The sequence below is a fragment of the Mustela putorius genome, unplaced genomic scaffold (genome assembly GCF_011764305.1).
Source record: "Mustela putorius furo isolate JIRA1106 unplaced genomic scaffold, ASM1176430v1.1 tig00000095_pilon_pilon_pilon, whole genome shotgun sequence".
NCBI lineage: Eukaryota > Metazoa > Chordata > Mammalia > Carnivora > Mustelidae > Mustela > Mustela putorius.
Genome location: NW_025421280.1, coordinates 22,794,850 through 22,822,075, shown reverse-complemented (window position 1 = coordinate 22,822,075; position 27,226 = coordinate 22,794,850). Strand labels below are relative to the sequence as shown.

The 27,226-nt window shown below is 44.5% G+C and overlaps 3 protein-coding genes across 4 annotated transcripts in view; 1 reads left to right on the top strand and 2 right to left on the bottom strand.

The window, feature by feature from the left end:
• The window catches only part of PRKAR2A (protein kinase cAMP-dependent type II regulatory subunit alpha), a 146,769-nt gene extending 126,407 nt beyond the window's left edge, over window positions 1-20,362 (bottom strand). For both annotated transcript variants that reach the window (XM_045080211.1, XM_045080208.1), the window contains exon 1: window positions 19,852-20,362. In XM_045080211.1, coding sequence (XP_044936146.1) covers window positions 19,852-20,104 — 253 coding nt within the window. In that variant the 5' untranslated portion in view covers window positions 20,105-20,362. The remainder of the gene's footprint in view (window positions 1-19,851) is intronic.
• Window positions 20,103-26,189, top strand: LOC123391314. The gene is made up of 5 exons (XM_045077499.1): window positions 20,103-20,199; window positions 20,287-20,593; window positions 22,121-22,240; window positions 23,036-23,107; window positions 23,513-26,189. Exons 1-5 carry the CDS (start codon window positions 20,103-20,105, stop codon window positions 23,757-23,759), a joined length of 843 nt encoding a protein of 280 aa, XP_044933434.1. The 3' UTR covers window positions 23,760-26,189.
• Window positions 26,190-26,318: 129 nt separating this feature from the next.
• SLC25A20 (solute carrier family 25 member 20) overlaps window positions 26,319-27,226 on the bottom strand; it is a 29,342-nt gene continuing 28,434 nt past the window's right edge. The window contains exon 9 of the mRNA XM_004760703.2: window positions 26,319-27,171. Coding sequence (XP_004760760.1) covers window positions 27,109-27,171 — 63 coding nt within the window. The 3' untranslated portion in view covers window positions 26,319-27,108. The remainder of the gene's footprint in view (window positions 27,172-27,226) is intronic.

The window sequence follows — 27,226 nt, the reverse complement described above, 5'->3', positions numbered from 1 at the left end:
CTTTATTATGCAACAGTAACAAACTGTTAAAATTCCCTAGCCAACTTACAAAAATAAAGACAAAAAAAGGTATCTAAGACCACTCATTCTAAGAATACTTCCATTCTCACTTATTAGATTTCAGACCACTCCTCTACTAGACTACCCACCATTTTTTAAATTTTTTATGCATTGGGGAGCCTGGGTGGCTCAGTTGGTTAAGTGTCCGCCTCTTGATTTTGGCTCAGGTCCTGATCTTAGGGTTGTGAGATTAGGTGCCTAGTCGGGCTCCACGCTTGGCATGGAGCCTGTTTAAGATTCTCTCTTTCAGCCTCTCCCTCTGTCCCTCCCTCACTCTTGAGCTCTCTCTAAAATAAAAAAAACAAAAAATAAAAAATGATTTTTTTTTTAAAGATTTTATTTATTTATTTGACAGAGAGAGATCGCAAGCAGGCAGAGAGGCAGGCAGAGAGAGAGGAGGAAGCAGGCTCCCTGCTGAGCAGAGAGCCCGATGCGGGCCTCGATCTCAGGACCCTGAGATCATGACCTGAGCCGAAGGCAGCGGCTTAACCCACTGAGCCACCCAGGCGCCCAAATAAAAAATGATTTTTAATGCACTAAATTTAACTATACTCCAAGGGTTCTCTAGTGATCGCTAGGGAAAAAAAAACCCTTAACAACACCAACTGGATGGGGTTCCTCTTTTGCCAGCTGAAAAATTCATTACTTGGGGGTGCCTGGGTGGCTCAGTGGGTTAAAGCCTCTGCCTTTGGGGCGCCTGGGTGGCTCAGTGGGTTAAGCCACTGCCTTCGCCTCAGGTCATGATCTCAGGGTCCTGGGATCAAGTCCCGTATCGGGCTCTCTGCTCAGCTGGGAGCCTGCTTCCTCCTCTCTCTCTCTCTCTGCCTGCCTCTCTGCCTACTTGTGATGTCTCTCTGTCAAATAAATTAATTAAAAAAAAAAAAAAAAAGCCTCTGCCTTCGGCTCGGGCCATGATCCCAGGGTCCTGGGATCAAGCCCCACATTCGGCTCTCTGCTCTGCAGGGAGCCTGCTTCCTCCTCTCTCTCTCTCTCTCTCTCTGCCTACTTGTGATCTCTGTCTGTCAAATAAATAAATAAAATCTTAAAAAAAAAAAATCCATTACTTGAGCACTGGCCTGGTAATGTCAAGACAAATCACCTCCTTTTTAAAAATAATGCAGTCACACACACACACACACACACACACACACACAAGTCAATAATCTTTCCCAAAAGAGCCATTAAGAACATGGCAAGAGGTGACAAGTATGTCTTATTCACAGTATGAAACAAATCCTCCTCTAATCATAATTTTACTTTTCTTTAAAAATATTGGCTGTGGGGGTGCCTGGGTGGCTCAGTGGATTAAAGCCTCTTGCCTTCAGCTCAGGTCATGATCCCAGGGTCCTGGCCCTGCATTGGGCTCTCTGCTTAGCAGGGAGCCTCCTTCCCTTCCTCTCTCTGCCTGCCTCTCTGCCTACTTGTGATTTATGTCTGTCAAATGAATAAATAAAATCTTAAAAAAAATACTGGCTGTCTCCAAAAAAAAAAAAAAAGTGCTTAATTATAACACTGCAAACTGAACAATAAATCTCCAGCCACTGGCTTAGCCAAAAAATCTTTATCCAAATTTCAACATCATTAGTCACTATCTTCACACACAGTATCTGGTGGGGTATCACATCTTAAAACTATTGTTGACAAATTCCCAGACAGGTATCAGGACATGGACTGAGAAAAACTCAAGCCATCTATTTTTAGATCTTAAATTCATTTAAGTGGAAACTCAAATGCATAAAAAATAATACAAGCTAAAAGTTTTCATTTCCAGGCTCTGAACACTCCTACCTTTTTTAATGCCGAAGAATCACAAATTAAATCTTACACTTAGCAGGAAAAATGACATGAGAAAAACTTATGGTGAAGATATAATATACAAGAACAGTCCTAGCAGACCACCTGTTTCTAGAGACGAAAAAACCTGTGCCAACACCTGTCTCAGTCTGGAGCCACATCATCTAAAATTCTTACAAAAAGACTTAATGAGCAAAATGTTTCCTCTATTATTTTCCTTCAAGCTGCTTTTTATTTGAAGAGAAAGCCTCGATCCCCTTTTTACTAAGGAAGTATTTAATCCTGAAATAATATCTCATCGTTCAACAGAACTGTAAACTAAGGCTATTCTGTGCCAAAGACGATGAAAACAAGCTCCTCAGTCTCCGGAATGGGCAAGTATGCCCAGCCTGTCCTTGCCTACATATCATGCACTGGTGTTCTCCAATGTATGTGGTCCTTCAGATGAGGACATTTCAAAAGCTGCCCACAGACTACTAAACATGCAGTAGCAAATCTCAGTTTTTTGGGTTAAAACAGTAGATCTTGTGTTCTGTGAATAAGCATCCACTAATTTTACTTTTTTTTTTTTTTTAAGATTTTACTTACTTGAGAGAGTGAGAGAGAGAGAAAGAGCAAGCACAAGTAGCAGGAGGGGCAGAGGGAGAAGCAGACTCACCACTGGGCAGGGAGCCTGATGTGGGGCTGGATCCCAAGACCCTGAGATCACGACTCCAGCTACAATGAAGAGTCAGATGCTTAACAAACTGAGCCACCCAGGGACCCCTCAATTTTTTTAAATAATCGTATTTTCGGGGCACCTGGGTGGCTCAGTGGGTTGAGCCTCTGCCTTCAGCTCAGGTCATGATCCCAGGGTCCTGGGCTCTCTGCTTGGTGGGGAGCCTGCTTCCCTCCCCCTCTACCAGCTTCTCTGCCTACTTGTGATCGCTCTCTCTTTCCAATAAATAAACAAAATCTTTAAAAAATAATAATAATAATAAATTACTCAATCATATTTTCTTAGAAAGGGCCTCTAAAAGAAAGTCCACCTTTTCTCTTGTATTTGGAAAATTGTTTCTTCCACAAAACTCATTCTCAGAGCCATTTTCGAAAAGGGCAAAAGGGTTCTCAGTGTTACTGTGAAAGCTTGGAAGAAGGAAGAAGGCCGCATATCTTTCAGTTGCACAGGTGAAGAGCTGGGTCCCTGAGGAGCAGTAACCTCACATTCTCACACCGAGGAAGCTGATGAGTGTCCATTCCCACCAGGGGATACAGACCCCAGTAGTCTCACCAGAGGAACAGACGTGTTCATCACGATGTGATAAAGACAGGACTTAAATGCAGTCAGTCTCAAAGAGGAGAACTAGGCAGAAGAGGACCAGTGTGTGAGTCATAGTAGTGTGTAACTCACTTTTCTAATTGGAGATTGTCTTGCTCTCTTCTATTTTAAAAACAGTGTGTAAGCAGATCACTGAGGGACATCATTCTTTTTCTAAAATTGAAAATACTTCAATAATAAGAATCAGAAGGCTGGGGAAAAAATGTAGGCAATCTTCAGCACTCTCAATTAACTATCTCCACTAAAACAAAAAACTAATCCAGGATGTCTGGGTGGCCCAGTTAGTTAAATGGCTGCTTTCGTCTCAGGTCATGATCTCAGGGTCCTGGGACTGAGTCCCACATCAGGTTCCCTGCTCAGTGGGGAGCCTGCTTCTCCCTCTGTCTGCTGCTCTCCTGCTTGTGCCCGCTCACTCTCTCTCTCTCTGACAAATAACCAAATAAATAAAATCTTTTAAAAATAAATAAAATTTAAAAATTAAAAAAAAAAACTAATCCAAGGATAATTCAATCACTTAATTATTGATTTTGAGTATCTGGCTATTTCTTTTTCTTTCCTTTTTTTAAATTTGAGAGAGAGAGAGAGAGCACAAGTGGGTGGGACAGAGGGAAAGGCAGAGAGAATCTCTCAAGCAGACTCTTACTAAGCATGGAGCTAACACCAGCTCAATCTCATGATCCTGAGACCCCAAGATCATGACCCAAGCCAAGAGTTGGATGCTTAACCCACTATACCACAGAGGAGCCCGCTGGCTATTTCTAGAAATGTAAAAGTTAGTGATTCCCTTGTTACCATAATTACTTCCTAAATATTTTCATCATAATAGTGACCTTTTATTTTCTTTCATTTTTCCCAACAGATTAACAAGTTTGTAAAAGCAACAAATGGAAAATTCCAACAAATAAAGTAATCCAGAAATAGCTCATCATCTCTCATCAGATAAAGAAGTTTTGAGACTTGAAAGAGGTTCCAATAAGCTACCTTCTCATTAATTTCTAGATAACAACAGATTTTGTAGGAAGAAGTTGATACTTATTTTAACATCTTTATCTATTTGACAGAGAGAGACAGAGATAGTGAGAGAGAACACAAGCGGGGAAGAGAGGGAAAAGCAGGCTCCCCGCTGAGCAAGGAACCCGGATGCGGAGTTCAATCCCAGGACCATGGGATCATGACCTGAGCCAAAGGCAGATGCTTAACTGACTGAGCCACCCAGGTACCCGAACTTGATAATATTTTTTAAAGATTTTATTTATTTATTTGAGAGAGCACACACACAAGTGGGGGAAAGGGGGAGAGGGAGAAGGCAAGGGAGATGCAGACTCTCCACTAAGCAGGAAGCCCAATGTGGGACTTGATCCCAGGATCCCGAGATCATGACCCGAACTGAAGGCGGACACACAACCAACTGAACCACCCAGGCACCCCCAAAAGTTGGAATTTTTTAGAACAAGAACACTTGCCCAAAGAAGGTCTGCATTATAAAAAACCTTTTTAAAAATGCATTTGTTGGGGCACCTGGGTGGCTCAGTGGGTTGGGCCTCTGCCTTTGGCTCTGGTCATGGTCTCAGGATCCTGGGATTGAGCCCCGTGGGCTCTTTGCTCGGTGGGGAGTCTGTTTCCCTCTCTCTCTCTCTGCCTGCCTGCCTCTCTGCCTACTTGTGATCTCTCTCTCTCTCTGTCAGACAAATAAATAAAATCTTTAAAAAAATAAAATAAAAGTGCATTTGTTTCTCTCTCTCTCTTTTTTTTAATGCATTTGTTTCTTTCTCATGGATCCATGGCATCGAAAATAGCCAACAGACAGATAAGCTAGAAAAATCAATAACCTGTTTCAAAGAGATAATTTTCCCTTAGCTTAAACATTCACCTCTGAGACTCAACTCATAAAAGAGAAGGCCTTGAAGTAAAACCTTAAATTACCCTTTAAATTAAATAACAGGGAAGGCAAATAACACTCCTTTCCCCTCTCTGAATATGAGATGTCCCTACTTCCTCCCCGTTCTAACCCATCCAGTCTTTGGGCCTTGCTGCACTAGCAGCTACTTCTCCTCTGGCTCCTCTTCCTCCACATAGGATCACGTTTGGGGTGACTATATCTTAACAAAAGTAAAAACAAAAACCTCCCCTCACGCCCACCTCTCCTTCAAGCACTGGGTCTTCTTCAAAATGTAGTCCCCATGCCTCACCTGCATCACCGGCAGCCACAAACACACTCCCAGCCCTGACCACGCCTGAGCCTCTATCCAGTTTAAGTACAGAGAAAGCAGGGTTTTTTTTTTTTTCCTTCTTGTAATGCAAGGGATTGACTTAAACATTGATTAAGGCGGCATTCACTTCAAAGAGGCATCTATTTCAAGAGGGCTAATCTTGAATAAACACATTGGGAGGGGTGCCTGGGTGGCTCAGTGGTTTAAGCCTCTGCCTTCAGCTCAGGTCATGATCTCAGGGTGCTGGGATCAAGCCTGCTTCCCCTCTCTCTCTGCCTGCCTCTCAGCCTGCTTGTGATCTCTATCTCTGTCAAATAAAAAAATAATCTTTTAAAAAACAGACAAACAAACAAAAAACCACATTGCTAGCCACTTGATTAGATGAAGAGCCCAAGCTGCCTCCCCTCACTGAGGCTCCTTTGTTTTGGAGATCTGGTTGATTTTGCTGGATGGTCCTTTGGGCCACTTGTTTTTTTTCTGTTCCTAGGCTTTAAATTCCCCCCTCTTATGTTTTAAATTCACCAATAAAGAGTGAGCCCCCAAACTCTAGGCCCCGACCTCCAACTCTAATAAAAGTAGAACCCCAGGCCTGTGCCTGCTCATGCTCTCTCATTCCCAGGCCTGCGTTCACGCACTCTCCTCCCATCCCACACAACATTCTCGCCGCGTGGTTCCACGGGTGCTGTGTAATTTCCAGGTCCTGTAAATACTAAACTTTTATTTTTTTTCTTCCTTAAACCTTTCTTTCAAAGTTTCCTAATGGTAATTGCTGAAGGGTGTCTTGCAATCACAATAAAAAGTGCAAGGGCCCATCTACCCACAACAATGCTTAACGCCAGGCTGCGACCAACACAAAACATCCCGAGACTCACAGCTGACTACAACCATGTGAATACCAGCCTTCACCACCACTGACCTCTCCTGTTGCTTCCAACACCACTAACTGACCAATGAATTCTGTAGCTCCCATCTCTGTGCTCTCACAGTGTACGCCATGGTATCAGTCTCCAAAATCAGCCCCCCATTATACACTCACTCATTTACTCAACAAGAGCTTTTTAGATATCCACTATGGGCCAGGTATAAGCTAAGTGCTGGAGACAAAGTATAAGACAGAAATCTTCCCATTCCCAAAGAACTTCCATCCTACTGACAGAGAAATAACAAAAAGCCAATAAGAATTCCAGATCAGGGGCGCCTGGGTGGCTCAGTGGGTTGGGCCGCTGCCCTCGGCTCAGGTCATGATCTCGGCGTCCTGGGATCGAGCCCCGCATCAGGCTCTCTGCTCCGCAGGGAGCCTGCTTCCCTTTCTCTCTCTCTCTGCCTGCCTCTCTGCCTACTTGTGATCTCTGTCTGTCGAATAAATAAATAAAATCTTTAAAAAAAAAAAAAAGAATTCCAGATCATTACAGAGCTCTGACATAACCATGTGGGGTGCCATTAAACCTCAACAGAGAGATCACTCTAAGCAGGGCAATCCGAAAAAGTCTTTCTGAAGCTAAGTCCTAAAAGAGTGCCACCTGGTCAAAGCCAGGGGAGAAAGAGTGAGGAAGGGCCAGGCACAATCAAAAAGTACTGGGGGAGGGGCGCCTAGGTGGCTCAATGGGTTAAAGCCTCTGCCTTCGGCTCAGGTCATGATCCCAGGGTCCTGGGATCAAGCCCTGCATCAGGATCTCTGCTCAGCAGGGAGCCTGCTTCCCCCCCCTCTCTCTGCCTACTTGTGACCGCTCCCTCTCTCTCTGTCAAATAAATTAAAAAATCTTAAAAAAAAAAAAAAAAGTACTGGGGGAGAGAGAGGCTAGTGTAAGAAAGAATAAGCTTAACAAGCAAGGAGGGGTAGGGCTAGAGAGAGAAGGTAAAGAGAAAGGGACCAAACCCTGCAGGATTGTACAGACCACAGAAGATATGTGGATTTCATTCCACTTTCAGTGAGGGGATTTAAACTGAAAAATGACGAGATCTGATCTCCATTTTTAAAAATCTCTCTCAGGGTGCCTAGGTGGCTTAGTCAGTTAAGCATCTGCCTTTGGCTCAGGTCTTGATCCCAGGGTCCTGGAATGAAGCCCCGCATCATGGTCCCTGCTCAGCAGGGAGTCTGCTTCTCCCACTGCCTCTGTCTGCCACTACCCCCTGCATATGCTGGCTCTCTAAGAAATAAATAAAATCTTTAAAAAATAAAAACAAAAAAAAATATCTCTGGCTACTAGGTGGAAAATGGACTGGAGAGGCAAGCAAGGTGTCTGAGAGAAGGAACTACTGTGGTTATCCAAGCACAAAAGGAGAGCCAGGGTCTAGACTGGGTATGACACTCAAAGCACAGCAAGAAAAGAAAAAAACACACAAACTAAACTTTATCAGAATTTAACGCGTGTCCGTCAAGATTGTAAAAGGACAACTCACAAAATAGGAAAAAACATTTGCAAATCACATACTGGGTTAGGAACCAGTATCTGAAATATGTAAAAATCTCTTACACCTCAACAACAAAGACACCCCAATTTAAAAACGGACAAAGGGGGGCGCCTGGGTGGCTCAGTGGGTTGGACCTCTGCATTTGGCTCAGGTCATTATCTCAGGGTCAAGGGACGGAGCCCCACAGCACCGGGCTCTCTGCTCAGCAGGGAGCCTGCTTCCTCCTCCTCTCTCTCTCTCTGCCTGCCTCTCTGCCTACTTGTGATTTCTGTCCATCAAATAAATAAATAAAATCTTTTTTAAAAAATGGACAAAGGACCTGAATAGACATTTCTCCAAATAAGATATACAAATGGACAAGCACATGAAACATTATTTCTCATTAGGGAAATGCAAATGAAAACCATAGTAAGATAGAGTTGACACCCACCAGAATGGCAATAATCAAAAAGACAAAGGTGGGGGGCACCTGTGAGTGGCTCAGTGGGTTGGGGCCTCTGCCTTCGGCTCGGGTCATGGTCTCAGGTCCTGGGATCGAGCCCCGCATCGGGCTCTCTGCTTGGCGGGGAGCCTGCTTCCTTCTCTCTCTCTCTGTCTACTTGAGATCTCTACCTATCAAATGGATGGATGAAATCTTTAAAAAAAAAAAAAAAAAAGACAAAGGTGGGCAATGACATGGAGAAAATGAAATCCAAGTACACTGGCAAGAAGGTAAAATGGTTCAGCCACCATGGAAAACAGTTTGGCACCTCCTCAAAAAGCTAAGCTAAGAACTGCCATATAACCTCACAATGCTACTCAAAGAACTGAAAACAGGTACTCACACAAGTAAATACACAGGTATACAGGACCAGCACTCTTCATAACAGCCAAAAGGTAGAAAATGCCCAATGCCTATCAACTGATTAATGGATAAACAAATCACAGTATATCTCAGGGTCCTGGGATCGAGCCCCGCATCAGGCTCTCTGCTCGGCAGGGAGTCAGCTTCCCCTTCTCTGTCTGCCTCTCTGCCTACTTGTAATCTCTCTCTGTCAAATAAATAAATAAAATCTTTAAAATAATAATTTGATGAATGGATAAACAGAATGCAAATTATTCATATAATCGAATAGCATTTGGCCATAAAAGGGAATGAAGTACTGAGAAATGCTGTAATATTGATAAACCTTGAAAACATCACGTTAAGTAAAAGAAGCCAGGAGCAGAAGAACACATTTAATTCCACATACATGAAGTGTGCAGAATAAAAATCCATACAGACAGAAGATAGATTGCTGGTTGCCAGGGGGAGAGGGAGAGATGAGCAGTGACCATAATGGGTATAGGGGTTCTTTTGGGGTATCGAAAATGGTCTGGAATTATACAGCGGTGATGGTTGCACAACTTTGTGAATGTACTAAAACCCACTGAATTGTATTCTTTAAAAAGGTGAATTTTAGGTATCATATCTCAATTACAAAAAAAGAAAGAGAAAGCAAAACAGAATCATCAAACATATGGAATCAAAGCTAGTACAGCGGAGGTAAATAATTGAAGGTAATAACTGCAGTATTTCATAGAGCTTGCAAAAAGATGAATGTAAGGAGTGAGGGGAGAAAAAAAGTCAGAGACTACTCTCATCCCCATCCTAACTTAAGTCTTCAATCTTGGCATTTACCCACACTTTTATTTTTTTTTTTTTATTTTTTTTTTTTTAATTTATTTGACAGAACACAAGTAGGCAGAGAGGCAGGCAGAGAGAGAGGAGGAAGCAGGCTCCCTGCTGAGCAGAGAGCCCGATGCGGGACTCGATCCCAGGACCCTGAGATCATGACCTGAGCCGAAGGCAGCGGCTTAACCCACTGAGCCACCCAGGCGCCCTACCCACACTTTTAAAAACCAGAATGTCAGAGGTCCCCAGGGTCACGTCACAGCCCTATTCTCTTTGACCTGGATAGCCTCATCCACTTCCAGACCACACTGATAGCTTCCCACACCTCTCTTCCAGTCTTGACATGCTTCCTGGTTCCAGGCCTGTTGTTACTATGGCTATTTCTACCTGGCCACCCTGCAAACCTATCAAATTCATGCAACCGATCCAACTCTGTCTTCCCCTTAATTAAGAAAAAAAGTGTGTGGAGGGGTAAACACCTGGGTGGCTCGGTCAGTTAAGAGTCTGCCTTCAGCTCAGGTCATGATCCCAGGGTCCTGGGTTCCAATCCTGCATTTGTGGGAGGGAGGGAAAAAATCCTTGCTCAGCGGGGAGCCTGCTTCTCTGCCTTTGCCACTTCCCCAGCTTGAGCTCTTCCTCTGAAAATAAATAAAATCTAAAAAAAAAGTGGGGGGTAGAGGAGGAAGAGGAGGGGAAGGAAGAGAGGGAGGGGAGGGAGAAAGATTAATCTTAACATTTCTGAGTGGGATATTGTGATATAATAAGAAATATATGTTTGGTCTCTGGCCCTGGTTCCTGGCACAGAGCTCCTAAAACCCTTGGAATTTCCTGAGTGGCCGAGAGGAGTGTCTTGTTATTCCTAATAAGCCCCTATCAACCATAACCAAAGTTGAAGCTAATAAGGAGGATGGGGCTGGTTACCAGAGGAACCAACCAGGTGACTGGAACTTTCAGCCCCTTCACCTCCAGGGAGGGGAGAAGAGCTGGGAATTGAGCTCATCGCCAATAACCAATGATTTAATCAATTGTGCCTACATAATAGAACTTCCAGAAAAACTCTAAAATAAATGGGTTCAGAGCTTCCAAGCTGAACACACTGAGATGCTCGGAGGGGCACAGGCCCCTTCCCATATACCCTACCCTAGGCATCTCTTCCATTTGGTTGTTCCTGACTTGTATCCTTTATGGTAAAAATGGTTTAACAGTAAGTGAAGTACTTTCCTAAGTTGTGTGAGCCATTCTAGCAAATTATCGAAGTCCAGGAGGGGGTTGTGGAAGCCCCCAATTTACAGATGCTTGTGATTAGCCTCTGAAGTAGGGTCCCATCTTGCAGGACTGAGCCCTTAACCTGTGCAATCTGCATTAACTCCAGGTCGTGTTAGAGTGTTGTAAACAGAGAAACAACAGCATTCCTCTACCTAGTATCTTTAGTAACAGCATCATCCCTGTAGTATGCCAAGAATAATACTAGGTTCAACCCAGATGGAGTGTGAGGAGTAAACCCTGACTTTCCTCTCTCCCTCTCTTTCCAAAAGCAAGAAGTCAATAATCCTTATCAACTAAATCAAAATACATATCTCAAGTATACAACCCGACCTTGAATGTGACCAGAGATAAGATAAAGGTTCAACCTTCCTAAAATGAATAAAATTGAAATTAAAACATTGAGAAAAAAATTCCAAAAATTAGTACTTTTAGAAGAATTTTAATACCTGTGTTACCAAATGTACTGCAAACTTTATATTCACACATGTTGCTGGTGACTGCATGTGGTGATCAGCACAATCCTTCTAAAAAGCATATGACTAGAGTGCCTGGGTGGCTCAGTTGGTTGAGGGACAGCCTTCGCCTCAGGTCATGATCCCGGACTTCCAGGATCGAGTCCCGCATTGGGCTCCCAGCTCTTTGGGGAGTCTGCTTCTCCCTCTGACCTTCTCCTCTCTCATGCTCTCTCTCACTCATTCTCTCATGAATAAATAAATAAAAGCTTTAAAAAAAATTAAAAAATAAAAATAAAAAGCATATGACCATACAGTACTTAATAAATAACAAACAAAAGTACATTTTCACCTAATAGTTCTATTTCTTTTTTTTTTTAATTAATTTATTTATTTATTTGACAGAGAGAAATTACAAGTACACTGAGAGGCAGGCAGAGAGAGAGAGAGAAGGAAGCAGGCTCCCTGCTGAGCAGAGAGCCCGATGCGGGACTCGATCCCAGGACCCTGAGATCATGACCTGAGCCGAAGGCAGCGGCTCAACCCACTGAGCCACCCAGGCGCCCAATAGTTCTATTTCTAGCAATATATTCTAGGAGATCAAGCCAAAAATGTTAAAAAGGCTTGTGTACTCTTTGAGGAAGACACGGTCACAGTAGCAGTGGAGCCTGGGGTGCCAGCTCCTACTCCTGACTCCCAGTACTGGCTCTCCCTGAGGAACAATTCCGTCAGGAAGCTGAACTGCATCCATGGCTCTTAAATATAACAGAATATCACCCCTGAACCAGAGGTGGCGATTCACCAAACTACAATAACTGTAACCAGCCGCAACATAAAATCTGTGAAGAAGGTGTATGCTGATCCGATGAGAAGAACAAAGGAAAAGAATCTCAAAATGAAAGGACCAGTTCAGGTGCCTAACAAGACTTGAGAATCACTACTTAGAAAAATCCTTGGGGCACCTGGGTGGCTCAGCTAGTTAAGCATCCAGGTCTTGGTCTAGGCTCAGGTCATGATCTCAGGGTTGTGAGATCAAACCCCATGTTGGGCTCCACATGGGGCATACAGTCTAGTTAAGATTCTGTCTGCCCCTACCTCCCTCTAAAAACATCAAAACAAACAAACTCCTTGTGGTGAAGGTAATAAGACTTGGGATCTTTCTCAGATGAGGACCTGTATGCAACTCACTGGCTCACACAGTCCTGAGATTGTTAAACAGATTCCTTCCGTCAGCAGAGCAGGAATCAAGGTTGAAGTCACCACTGCAGATACTTAAATTAACTACCTTCATAAATTATCAATTGCTGGGGTGCCTGGGTGGCTCAGTTGGCTAAATGTATGCCTTCAGTTCAGGTCATGATGCCAGGGTCCTGGGTCAGGCTCCCTGCTCAGTGGGGAGCCTACTTTTCCCTTTCCCTCTGCAGCTCCCCGTGCTTGTGCTCTCTCACTCACTCTCTCCCTTTTTTTCTCTCTCAAATAAATAAAATCTTAAGAAAAAATAAATTATCAATTGTTTAAAAAAAAAACCCTATACATAAAATAAGTTCATACAAGCAAACAACTGCAGGCAACCTGAAAGGAGAATAATTAAGTAGAGTATAATATATTCACTTGATTTACAAACTGCAGCAAAAAATCATTATGACAACAAAATACCAGCAAAATACATCCAGCAACATATCAAAAGGATTATACCTTACACCATGACCGAATGGGATTTATCCCAAGAATGCAAGGGTAACTCAACACACAAAATCAATCAGTGTAATACATCACATTTAAAAAATGAAGGGGAGGGGCACCTAGGTAGCTCAGTGGGTTAAGCCTCTGCCTTCGGCTCGGATCATGATCTCAGGGTCCTGGGATCAAGCCCCACATGGGGCTCTCTGCTCAGCGGGGAGCCTGCTTCCTCCTCTCTCTGCCTACTTGTGATCTCTCTCTCTGTCAAATAAATAAAAATAATATTTTTTTTAAAAAATTAAAAAATAAAAAATAAATGAAGGGGAAAAGCCACATGATCATTTCAATTGATGTACAAAAAAGCATTTGACAAAACGCAACAACCTATCATGATAAAATCACTCAACAACTAGGAATTAATGGGAATTTCCTCAGGGCACCTGGGTGGTTGGTGGTTCAGTTGGTTAAGCTTCTGCCTTTGGCTCGGGTCATGAGATCAATATCTTATTTATTTGAGACAGATATATATATAGAGAGAGAGCATGCCCATGAGCAGGGTGGGGAGAAGCAGAGGGAGAGGAAGAAGAAGACTCCCAGCTGAGCAGGGAGCCTGACGGGCGGCTGGATCTCAAGACTCCAGGAGCCAAAGGCAGACGCTTAACCAACTGAGCCACCCAGGTGCCACAAGGATGCCCACTTTAGTCAACTCTATTCAGGATAGTACTGGAAGTCCTAGCCGCCGCAATCAGGCAAGAAAAAGAAATAAAAAGGCAATCAGATTGAAAAGGAACAAATAAAACTATTCACAGATTATTACATGACCTTATATACAGAAAACCCTAAAGAATCCACAGGTTGCAGGGTATAAGATCAACACACAAAAGTCAGTTGTAGTTGTATACATTCACAATCAACACTCTGATGATAAAATTTAAGAAAACAGGTTTTCTTACAGAAATGGAAAAACTGATCATGAAATTCATATTGATTCTTGATCTTGGGGTCGTGAGTTCAAGTCCCATGCTGGGCATAGAGCTTATTTAAGAAAAAAGAAAAAGAAAGAAAGCAAAGTGGTTGTATTGTGAATGTATTTAATGCCACCGAATTGTATACTTAAAATAGTTAAAATGGGGGACATCATTTGTGGAGCACACAACTCTTGATCTCAAGGTTGTAAAGTTCGAGCCCTCACTGGGTATAGGGATTACTTAAAAATAAAATCTTTAAAAAAAAAAAAAACTTAAAATGGGGCACCTGGGTGGCTCAGTGGATTAAATCCTCTGCCTTCGGCTCAAGTTGTGATCTCAGGGTCCTGGGATCAAGCCCCGAGTCAGGCTCTCTGCTCAGCAGGGAGCCTGCTTCCCCCTTTCTCTCTGCCTGCCTCTCTGCCTACTTGTAATCTCTGCCAAATAAATAAAATTTTTTTAAAAGTTAAAATGGTTGATTTTACATTATGTACATTTTACTACAATTTAAAAAGGAGGTGTGGAAGAAGGGTGATTTTAGTGATGGTGTGGAGGAGATATGAGTGGGAGGCCTACAGATGCTTACCATAAAAGCCAATCCTAAGACAGGAACAGGGAGGAGGGACAAGATGAGAGAGCCCAGAGAATACTATGAGTGAGTGAGAGACACAGAGAAAGACTAATTCCTAGGTTTATTGCTTTAAAACTTAGAGGAAACACAGTGTAACAAGTATGCTAACAACATCAATTTTTGGCATATGAGTTTGAGAGATGAATGAGAGATGACCAGCTGGCAAAATGAGCATAAACACATATCTGTATCAGCAGAGAAAGTTGTGAAGCTATAGTTTTGATTTTGAAGGTCCAGGTTCAAGGCAGTAAAAAAGCTCAGGAAGAGAGCTGCTCACTGAAGAAAAGGTAACAAACTAAATTCTGGACATCATGAACTATCATTTAAAAGGCAGAGACAAGGCCAAGTGGTGGATGGAAAGCCAGGGGAATGAAGACACAGATGTCAAGAGGGAGGGTGGTTCAACAGTGTCAAAATTCTGCTGAGAGAGCCACTAGGGGAACTGCAGAACCATTATTATTAAGCAATTTTAAAAAGTTCTGCTAATGCTGTTTGGACCAACTCCTATGTTATGTGGTATACACTGTGTAGTACAAAATGCTGGGGAAAATTCCTAAGGAATTCACTAAAAAAACTACTAGAACTAATAAGTTCAGCAAGACTGTAAGATACAAGATCAATATTCTTTAAAAATTAACTATTTCTATATACTTGCAATGAGCCATCTGAAAATGAAAGTTAGAAAACAATTCCATTTACAATAACACCAAAAGAAATTAATTACTTAGGAATTAATTTAAGAAAAGATGTATAAAACCTATATCTGAAAACTACAAAACATTATTATTCTTTAATTCATAAGATCTTCTTTAAAAGATCTAAACAAATGGAAAAGCATCCCATATGCATAGCTCAGGTGACTTAATGTTAAAATGGCTATTCTCCAAATTAATCTACAAATTTAAGGCAATCTCTATCAAAATCCCAGTTGCCCTCCTTGAAGACGTTGACAAACTAATCCTAAAATTCACATGGAAGGGCACCTGGGTGGCTCAGTGGGTTAAAGCCTCTGCCTTCAGCTCAGGTCATGATCCCAGAGTCCTGGGATCGAGCCCTGCATCAGGCTCTCCACTTCTCGGGAGCCTGCTTCCTCCTCTCTCTGCCTACTTGTGATCTCTGTCTGTCAAATAAATAAATAAAATCTTTAAAAAAATAAAATAAAATAAAATTCACATGGAAATTCAAAGAACCCCAAAAGCCAAAACAATTTTGAATAAGAACAATGTTGAAGAACTCACACTTACTGATTCCAAAATTACTACAAACCTATAGTAATCAAGACAGTAGTAGTGGCACGCAGACAGATAAGTAGACTGAGAGGGCTCTTTTTGTTTTGTGTTTTGTTTTGTTTTATTTTTAAGTAGGCTCCATACCCAGCATGAAGCCCAACACAAAGCATGAACTCACAACCCCAAGATCAAGACCTGAGCTGAAATCAAGAGTCAGGGGCTTAAGCAACTGAGCCACCCAGGTGCCCCTAGAATCCTTAATGTAAAAAGTTAGAATGTAAAATGGTGCAGCCACTTTTGGAAAACATTCTGGCAGTTCCTCAAAAAGTTAAACATGGAGTTACCACATGGTCAAACAATTCTACTCCTATATATATACGCCAGAGAGAAACGAAAACATATATCCACATGAGAACTTGTACACATGAATATTCAGAGCAACATTATTCATAATAGCTAAAAAGTGAAAAGAACTTAAATGTCTATCAACTGATGACTAAATAAAGGTGGTATATCCATACAATGGAATAGTATTCAGCAACAAAAAGGAGTAACAGATTAATATGTGCTATAATTCTGATGAACTTTGAAAATATGATGCTAAACAAAAGCCAAGAGCCAAAGACCATATACTGTATGACTCCATTTATATGAAATGTCCACAAAAGGCAAATCTATAAAGCACATTAGAGGGCAATGCAGATATTGGCATTCATGGCTAGGGTATTAGGTTGTTTTGCGGGTGATGAAAATTTATTGTTCTAAAACTGATTGGGATGATGGTTGCTCATATCTGTGAATATACTAAAACCACTGCGGGGGGAACCACTGAATTATACACTTTAAAAGGGTGAGTTATATAGTACGTGAATTACTATATATATATATGCTAGAACACCCACAGAAAGAAATGTTTTATGGTAAGTACAGAAGTAAATCAAGTCTGGATGCCAATTTATTGTTCTCGTGAGGATAGTTACAGTAACTTATTAATACGTCTGAAGTTTTCAGGCTTTCCCAAAAGTTAAATACTCATTATAATACTTCATACTTGGTGTGCTGTTTGACATCAAACACTGTTATTAAAACAAACCAATAACAGGTAATAACTTCTTTTGAGTGTTTCAAACAGCAGTTTTATAAACTGAATTGGTAAAAAAAATAAAATAAAAAATAAAAATAATAAACTGAATTGGTGGTTAGCCATACTAAACAAAATCTCTCTTGCTACATACAGATCCAACTCTATATATCCTAGTTCTTATTTTTGGTATTGTGGGCTTATTACCCTAATGTTCCTAATCACTGGATATGTAATGTATTTCTTATATTTTTAAAAATTGTGATAAAATATACATAAAACTTACCATTTTTTAAGATTTTATTTATTTGAGAGAGTGAGAGAGGGAATGAGAAGGGTGAGAAGGGTGAGAAGGGCGAGGGTCAGAGGTAGAAGCAGACTCCCCACTGAACAGGGAACCCAATGTAGGACTCGATCCCAGGACTCTGGGATCATGACCAGAGTTGAATGTATTTGCTTAACCAACTGAGTCACCCAGGCGCCCCAAAACTTACCATTTTAACCATTTAAGTGTACTACTCATGGCATTAAGTACATCCACAATGTTATGCAACCATCACCCTTATCCAATTTCAGAACTTTATCATCCCAAAGAGAAACTCTATACCCATTAAACAATAACACCCTATTACCAGCTCCAGCTAATCTTTATCCTACTTTCGGTCTCTATGAAATTTACCCATTCTAGGCACCTCATATAAGCAGAATCATATAATATTTGTCTTTTGGTGTCCAGCTTACTGGATTAGCATAATATGTTCATGGTTCACCCAAGTTGCAGCATGTATTAGAATTTCATTCCTTTTAAAGGATGAATAGTATTTCATAGTATATATACATATGACAATTTATTTATGCATTCATCTGCTGATGGGACATGGGTTGTTTCTACCTTTTGGCTACTGTGAATAATGCCACAACGAACACTGGCATGTAACTATACGTTTGGCTCCCCAGTTTCAATTCTTTGGCATATATACATAGCAGTGAAATTGCTCAATCATATGGTAATTCTTTGATTTTTTTGAGGACCTGCCAAACCATTTTTCCACCACATATAGACCATTTTACACTCCCAACAGCAGTGAACAGAGGGGCTCCCAATTCTCTACCTTCTCACCAACAATTGCAATTTTTTTTCATAACAGCCATCCTCATGGGTGTGAAGTGGTATCTCATTGTGTGCAATGTATTTTTAGTCTATTATCTGTAAACAGAAGTTCACCTAGTGTTGATTTCTATAATTATATGTAGCACAGCCATGTTAGAGATACAAACAACAAATATTTACATGCCAATAAAATAAAGCACAGAATTACAAAGATTTAAATCAACTGAATTTTGAAAAAGATATCAAAGATGACAATGAATATAGACATAACACAAAACCTATATATGCCATTTTACTCACCTGGGACTAATGTCTAAAAGACTAATACGTGTACATAAAAATTTCACAAAGCAAGTTACAGTTTTGTGATTTATAGATATGACAGTGAAACAAATGAGGAGTCACTCCTGAAGTAAAACTTTTAGAGACACATTTATCCCTGACAGATCATTGTCACTGACCCCATTTTAAAGATAAGTGAATCTGGAATCAAATAGGTTTAACCACTTGTCTTAGACCACAAAGCAAATCTTTGGAAGAGATCTGGAAAATAACAATTTGACTTCTAGGCTTAAGGCAAAAATCTCATAATTTAATGTGCAAAATATCAAAGAAAAACTGAGAACCATTTCAACTCTTGATGGTAAATAAACTATGGGAAGTTGTCCACAACACTGAAGCTTACAACCTCCAACAGCAATGACAGATAAGAAACTTCCAGCTAACGGACCTGAACTGAATGTGGATTCTACTCAAAACTACATTTCCCGCCCCGCCCCCACCATGCTCTAAGAACACTGAGTCTCTAACTCTGTCTCTGTTTTCATTGTTTTGTTAAATTTTGGCCGTTCAAACGTAGGATAATTCTATTGTTAAACTGACAAAGCCTATGATGAAACAAACAAAGAAAATGAAATTGTTCTTTGACAACCTTGCCTAAATCAGATATAGAAAGTGTTACTTGTCTTTTTTTCCTGCACCCTACATGCTAAACAAGATAGTTACTGTTTACCCTCACCGAATTTGATCCAATCGTTTTAGCGAAATTGAAATATATATTACGTATATTTTAAGAAATATTTTAAATTTCAAGAAATACTAAGAACATTTTAAGAAATCCATGCCCAGTTATGCAGAGGTGAAATGACCTGACTGGGATTTGCTTTAAAATACTTCAGCATGAAACAAGATGGGACCGAGGAGGGAGACGAACTGAACCGTAAGAGACTCTTAATCTCAGGAAACAAACTGAGGGGCGCTGGGGGGGTCGGGGAGGAGGGATAGGGTAGCTGGGTGATGGGACATTAGAGAGGGTATGTGCTATGGTAAGTGCTGGGAATTGTGTAAGACTGATGAATCACGGACCTTCACCCCTGAAACAAATAATACATTGTATGTGAATTTAAAAAAAAAAAAAAAAAAAAAAACCACCTTAAGCAAAGCAAAGGAAAAAAAGTAGAGATGAAACATTTGTGACCTATTTAAACTGTTGAATGTGGATGGTGACATACAGTTCTTTTCACCTTTTCTCTCTCTACTTTTGGCTATGCTTAAAGTTTTCACCATAACTTTTCACAAACTGAGTGATTTCCAAAAGAAGTTACTGTCCTGGTTATCGAAGACAAGTGGGCGGATACGAACGTCCTAGTTCTTCGGAACCATCCCGGCGAAGGGTCCCCCCGCAGAGGCGAGGCCGCCGTGGGCTCCGCGCCACCACGCGGGCCGAAGGCGCACGTTTTCTCCCAGGCTGAATCTGACAACTCGCTCGGTGCGCTCCCGAGCTCGGAGGACCGCCCAGCTCCGCTGGGAAGTGGCGCACGCGGGACTCACGCCCGCGGCTCGGGGAAGCCGGACAAACTCCGCTCGCGCGCTCCAAGGTCCTGGCCCAGTGTGGTCGGCCCCCGCAGCCCCTCGAGACCGCCGCTGGAGACCCCCGCACCGCCCCCTCCGTCCCCCCACCACGAACGCCGGCCCAACCCGCCGCCTACCATCCAGGTCCTCGTCGTCCTCCGACTCGGTGTCCGCCTTCGCGTCGGCGACCAGGCCAGCGCCGGGCTCCAGACCCTGGGAGCCGGAAGGAGGGGCGGCGGGCGGGCTGGCGGGCTGCGAGCGGGCCTCGCGCAGGCGGGTGAAGTAGTCCACCGCGAAGTCGACTAGGTCGGGCGGCTGCTGCCGCAGCACCTCCACGGTGTAGCCCTGCAGCAGCTCCGTGAGCCCCGGCGGGATCTGGATGTGGCTCATGCCGGCGGCGGCCGCGAGGACAGGCGGGTCCGGGCCGCCGGCGGCCACTGCCTCCGCGCTCCCTCACGCCGGCCTTTTCGCCCGGCGCCCGCGAGGTCTCCTCCCGCGCGACCCGGCTCTGGCCCTCCTCGCGCCGCGCCGCCCTTCGGCCCGTGTGTGTCTCCGGGCCGCACGACCCTAAGCTACTACCGCCGACCTGGTGCCGCCGCCGCTGTCACTGGGCAGCCGCCGCCGCCGCCGCCGCCGCGGGGACCGACGAGCGGGCAGGCGGGACGGGCGGGGCGGGAGCCCGGGTTGTGACGCACGCGACCGCGGGCGTGCGCGCCCCCGCCGACCGCCGGCCCCCAGTGCGCGTGCGCCGCTGGGCCGCCCGCCGGTCCTGTGCAGTCTCGGGTCGAGTCCCGGGAATGAGTGGTCTACTGGCTTGAGGGAGTCTTTGGTTCTTCCCACTCAGCCGGCAAGACCTTTCACATATTGTTTCAACATCCGGTAAGAGCCTCCTCTTTGCCAGCACTTGGTAGCCTCCAGGGACACAGCCTAGAGCCAGAAAGCCAGACGACACCTGGCACACACGTTACAACTTCAGTGTGGTTCCGGCTGTCCTGGAGAGCAAGAGGGCGCGCTTTAGGGGGTGACATTCAGGCTGACTCCGAGTCCTGGACAGGATCCCACGACAGGAAAATCTTGAGGAAAGCCATCTAAACATAGAGGGCAGCAAGAGCAAAGGGCTGGTAACAAGTCAGGACCACCCTGGTCCCAGGGTGGAGTGGTGGCATGACGGTAGGACCTTCAGAAATCTGGCAGGGGGTCTGTGATATGTCAAACAGGAAAGGCGTGATAGATGGTAGGAGTTTCTGTGATACAGTAATTTGAGAGCCACATGCGAGAAATAAGCCTGTTAGAGTATGTATGCTGAGCGCGGAGTAAGGTGCAGAGCAGGAATCACTTTTGTGTCTCTTCTCCTCTTAAGCACTCCCACCAGGATTCTGCAGGCCTTTGCTCTTCCCACACTCCACCCTGGCCCCACACTGTTTCATGGTGTTGAGTAGACCATAAGGCACTGTTATGCTTTGCCCCTAGGGAGGGGGCATACGTGAACTGGAGAGGCTAGGCTATTTCCCAAGTTGCCCCCTTCACCCACACCAGAGTGAAGGGAATAGAAAAAGGTGATTGTTCTGGGTCCCAGTGCTGACGAAAGGCCAGTGGGCATAGGACAGAATCCTGCCTCTCTTTGCTGGGCCCAGACAGAAAGTAATGAGCTATAGGCTTGGGAACCTCCAAGGCATTTGGGATGGTTAAGCTCCACCAGGTAATTACCCAGTATTAATTAAAATCAGCACTAAGCCCTCTCATATTGGCTTGGCACATACCCAGGAGTTCAGTGCTGCTAGGAACTCAGTTTCTGGAAACAGGAGCAACAGATCCCCACTGGTACAGAAGCCATCCACCCTCTAGGCTAGGCAAGCCTGTGATTCCAAACAGCTGTGTCTCCCTGGACAAGTTCCTTGACTCCAGGGGAAAGTCTTGCACAATTTACTTTGTGAGAGCAGGGATAGTGTCCAATTTGTTTCCTTTTTTTTTTTTTCCTTAGTATTTATTTATTTATTTATTTATTTGACAGAGATCACAAGTAGGGAGAGAGGCAGGCAGAGAGAGAGCACAGGAAGCAGGCTCCCTGCTGAGCAGAAAGCCCAATGCAGGGCTTGATCCCAGGACTCTGGGATCATGACCTGAGTCAAAGACAGAGGCTTTAACCCACTGAACCACCCAGGCGCCCCTCCAATTTGTTTCCTGCTGATTCTTTACCACACACTGTTGGGGAAGGTTTACTGAATGAATGAATGAATTCTTCCACACAGCAAGTGGAGTCAGTGAAACTGCTCTCCTGACCCATCTCAGAACTAGAATCCTTTTCTTTAAAGTGCCCTTTCTGATATCAGTGTATGAACACTTCATTAAGGATGGGTAGTAAGAAGCTAACGGGGCAGGGCTCATCAACTCTTCTCTGCTCTTTAGACCAAGCCTTCCAAGTATTCCAGGAATCAGCCCATATCCAGAAGAACTGTGTGTCACTCCCACTGCACCATCACACCTGGGGATCTGCCTGTTTCAAACAATCCTACAACCAACCCTTTGGTAAGGCAAATTCACAACTCCACTCCCCTACTTGCTCATTCTTCAGGTTTTATATGGGTTTTTTTTTTTTTAAGATTTATTTATTTATTTATTTGACAGACAGAGATCACAAGTAGGCAGAGAGGCAGGCAGAGAGAGAGGAAGGGAAGCAGGCTCCCTGCGGAGCAGAGAGCCCGATGCAGGGCTCAATCCCAGGACTCTGGGATCATGACCTGAGCCAAAGGCAGAGGCTTTAATCCAGTGAGCCACCCAAGTTCCCCCAGGTGCCCCCAGGTTTTATATGTTTTAAAGGGGGACAGGTACCTGTATAGTTAGGACTCTCACCTCAATTACAAAATAAGATAGAGGAAGGCCACTCTGATGACAGAGCTGGGTGTAGGCAGGTTCTCCAGGTCACTTCAAGGAAACTCCCATCAGCTTCTGCCAGGAGTAGGCTGGTTTGCTGTCAGTTGGCCCAAAGCTTGGCCTGCTAGCCAGCCAGCAAACACAGCATTCAAAGGGCATCTTTAGACCTGGAGGGAATGAGGGCCACAGAAAGCAGGAACCCCATAGCTGTTCCTTATCTCACAAACCAGCCTGAGAGTAAGGATGGACAGCCAGCCTCCCAGCCCTACCTGGCTCCCCTCCCTAACACCTTCCAAGAGCAGGGATCCATCTCTGGGAAGCCCTTCTGTTGCAAGTGGAGTCCCAAAGGCCTTCATGAAGGCTCATTTGAGCTGTCCAAAGAAGAGTGCCTTAGAGCAAAAGAGAATACCAGGGCCCTGAATCCCACATCTTCTACCCTCACCCTCCTAGGAGTGCCTTCATTCAAGCCTGTCCAGCTACACCACTAGAGGTTACCATGGCAACCAAACCCACAGACAGCAGGTAACCGGGAAACAGCTGCCACCAGTAAGTGATGGTGGGGGACAAAGCAAAAACAGAGACCCTCAGAAGCAAGAGAAATATAGAGCCTGCGGTAGAGAAGAGGCCTGACAGGTGCTCAGCTCCAAGCACCAGTCCTAGGAGTCACTCCCCAGCAGGCAGTCAGAGCTTGCAGAGACTGCCACACCACCAACCACGGGCAGACGTGAACACAATGGGGCCGGTTCTCAGAGATGTTTACAACTAGTAATCACAGTAACACAGGTGGGGCGCATGTTTAGCCTGACAGCAGTGGGTCTGGTGAAAATGAACATGGGTAAGGTACCAACTATTGTTTCCAATGAAACAGTGGATTTCATGTACTCTTGATAGGTTTATTATTTTAAAGCATTTTTTTTTTCTTTCTAGGAGGAAGAGAAACACCCAAACTCCCCCAGACTCCTCTGGGAGCCTGCTCTTGGCCCAAACCTCCCAGTGTATATACCTTCTGCCCTCTGATACCCTCTGCATACTGGGAGTGGGGGAATGGTCTCAGCCCAAGCAGCAACACCTCCCTCTTCTCTGCCCAAAAGTGATCTCTAGGCCATTCCACTCCCCTACCTATCTCCTGGAACCTGTTGGTGATCTGACTACCCCTGCATGCCAGCCCCTCTGATCCAGTCTTCCCAGCTCATTTAGCATCTACCACCATCAGTTTCTCTTTTGCCTCAGAAGTGTTTATGAGCCTCTGGGACAGGAATGCTTGGTGAAATGGGCTATGTTTTCTCTGTCATCACCCAAGCTGTCCCTCAGCCTCTATAATGCCTCCCTCATGTGGCCACTGCCTTTGGTCCAGGAAGTCTGCTCTATTTTAACAAGCATCCATGCCCCAGGATGGAGTTAATTCCCAGGCCACCTGTTTCTGCACCTGTGAGTCACCCTCTCCCCAGGACACTGTGTCCCAAGAAAGTATCAGTTTCTGCAGCGGACCTTGGGTCAGCCTCGGAGACCCCTCAAGGAAAGAACAGACCCTGGGAAGCAAGGGAAAGGCTGGCTGGAGAGCCATAGGCCTATATGCTCACCAGAGCAGAGAAAGCAGAAAAGAGAGCCCTCAGGGAACACCTGGTCCTGGGGCGTTCCCAGTACCTGTTGGGACTCTCTGCCACCTGTGGCCTCACTCACAGGCCAGTGGCCCAGCTTTGACCCTGTAGTGCAGACATGCCTCCTGGAGCTTGGGCCAAGCAGTCCCAGGACAGCCTCTGATAGCATCACAACCCTTTTTTCAGGCCTGTGGACACCCAGACATAACTCTGTCATCTGCACTCTATTATCGATCTGCCAATGATCTTGGCAGATCAGCTTACCCGGTCTGAGCATTGGCTTCCACATCCAAAAGTGGGGTAAAAATGCGTGCCCACTAAACATCGAGTTACATGGAGATAAAGTAATAAGAATAGGGGCGCCTGGGTGGCTCAGTGGGTTAAAGCCTCTGCCTTCGGCTTAGGTCATGATCCCAAGGTCCTGGGATCAAACCCCGCATCGGGCTCTCTGCTCAGCGGGGAGCCTGCTTCCCTCTCTCTCTCTGCCTGCCTCTCTGCCTACTTGTGATCTCTGCTTGTCAAATAAATAAATAAAAATCTTAAAAAAAAAAAAAAGAATAAACCCATGGAAAGGTTAGAAAGGGCACAGGGGCTTCAGCCTCAAAAGAACTGTAGATAAAGAATTGTAGGTGGAGATGGTATGACCTTACAACAGGAAAATGGCACTACTGTTGCTTCTAATAGGCTTGTTGCAACATTCCACTCGCTGCCCCTCACCTTTGACCCAGTTATACTCTTCTTTGTGCCTGGGTGAGGCTGTTATCACCGGCTGGTTGTTTTAACACCTGCTGTCTGGCTTCTAAATGCTGCCTGTGACAGAGAAATTGTTGAGGAGGGCCCCAGCCCTACCCCCACCCTCACCCCCATCACGGACAGCAGAGATATATCAGGAACAGGTGGCATTTCAAAGTGCATCATAAAAAGGAAGTGCCAGCCAGGAGGGACTTACTTACCATCTGCTCTGCTCCCTTCACAAATACGTCTCCTGGGTCTTCCCTATTTGACTTAACACCTATCCAACAACCAAAGGAGTAGAAGAATCTATCACCACTAACATCAAGGAAACGAAACATTCCATTTTAAAATGGAAGCTGTTTCAAAGGGCAAAATAGCCAGACGCAAGGACTGTAAAAGTGATCCTGAGCCATGGGAATGGCTGTCATTTGGCTAGAATGCAAATGCACTCACAGGGGCTTTCAGGCAAAGGCTGAGGTTGCAGGATTATCTCAAGGACAGGGTGCTGCCAAGAGCTTCAAGAAACACTTATGTGGCCTTCTCCAAACCAGGGAGAGATTAAATAAAGACATCCTGCAGCATTAGGGAGCAGGCATAGCACTGAATTAATCTTCCTAAGCAGAGGGCACATAATTTTCATCTCAGAACAATGTTATTTGTTGTTGTTTTTGCTTGACCATAATTCCTTTCTGGTCATCCAAGAATATCTTCCCAGGAATAAAGTGTCCTTCCTTAAACCCTCAAATCTTTAGCTTCCTGCCAGGCTGGCCAAGCCCACTCTCAGATGGGGGTGGGTCCTTTCCCCCTCATCCCCTTATTCAAGTAATGGCACTAAAGCCTAAGTCCCAGGGTCTCTCTGCAGCTGCTGCAAGGTGGGATGTACCAGCAGAACTCTAACTGTGACTGCCAGGTGGGACAATGCCAGAGAAGCCCAGCTCTGGTAGCCTCGCCAGCCACCAGACAAGGACAAATTAACTGGGCTCCCTTACCTCCCCTGGATGTACCTGTGCATCACCAATAGCCTAATTAACAAAGCCTGGCTGGTGACATCAGATCACAGTGACCCCCAAACTCATGATAAGTCAGGATTGATTCTGGCTTTTAGAACAATCAACTCTCTGTTAGCTCAGGGCAGAGAGGTGAAGAGTGAAAGGAAGGGCTGCAGGCTTGTACTGAGGGCTATGGGAATAGTTAGCAATCAAGCTCCCCCACTTCCCCATCAGGCAGTTGCTGCTAGGACAGTCAGGGAAGGCTGGGCTAGCCTAAACTTCCTCCTCTTCCTCCTCCTAAATCCCCTGCCTGGAGCCACCAAGAAGGATACCAGATCCCTGACAACCTCCACCAAAGCCACAGGCTGCCTGCTGAAGTGACCCAGAATCGAAATAATTTCACACAATGCAAAAATTAGAAACAATATTTATTGTTTCCTGTTAAAATAGGGCGCTCTCATGAGAAAAGAGTGTGTGAAAAAAGCCTTTCCTACACCCCAAGCTTTGTCACTTATCTCAGCAGGCTAGAACTGTTGATTCAAAACCCTCCTCACTGTGTAGGAGGGAAAGCTCTCCATCTACTCCTGGGAAATTAGGCTACTGTACTTTTAGCTTTGATTACTTGCATGCATTAGAAAGAAAAACTCAACCTGTTAACAGGCTATCTGCCCCTAGGCACATTTGCTCAGTCTACTTGGACAGAGAGATGTGGCCTTCCAAGTCCACATCCCCATATGCAGGCCAGGATTAAGTGATAACCCTGGAAATCTGGTGGGTGTTCCTGGGTAGGGATCGAAGACAACACCAACTCTTGGTCAGCTGGTTGAAAACATGCATAGTGTCTCTAGTGAGAAGCTGAGTTTCTCTCTTTCTTGAGTAGTATTTTGGGTGTAGTAGGGCCTGTAGTCCACCAGTAGATAGCTCTCTGACCGTAGGTGGTATCTGGTCTAGAAGCTACTTACTCCACCTCCAAATCCTCTTGAGATCCCTTAAACTGACATGAGTAAATTCAAGTTTCAAAATGGCACACCAAGTTATACCAGGTAGAGGATGTCATTAAGGCAATGGTCTCAACAAGTCCATGTACAGAGTTCTGATCCCACCATTCCCCTCCCTTTGCCTTCAGGACTGCCTAGTCCTGCCCACGGCTTCTCCTCTGTGATAGCTTCTATCTTCCAGAAGCCTTGAGCAGCCTTCAGCCTCATAAGTTGGGAGTGGCCCAATTAAGGAACTTCATGGCAACTTCAAAGCCAAGGAAACAGGCCTGAGAAGGGGTTAAAAGGAAGAAAAAAGCTAGCAGAAGTTGGGACTATCACAAA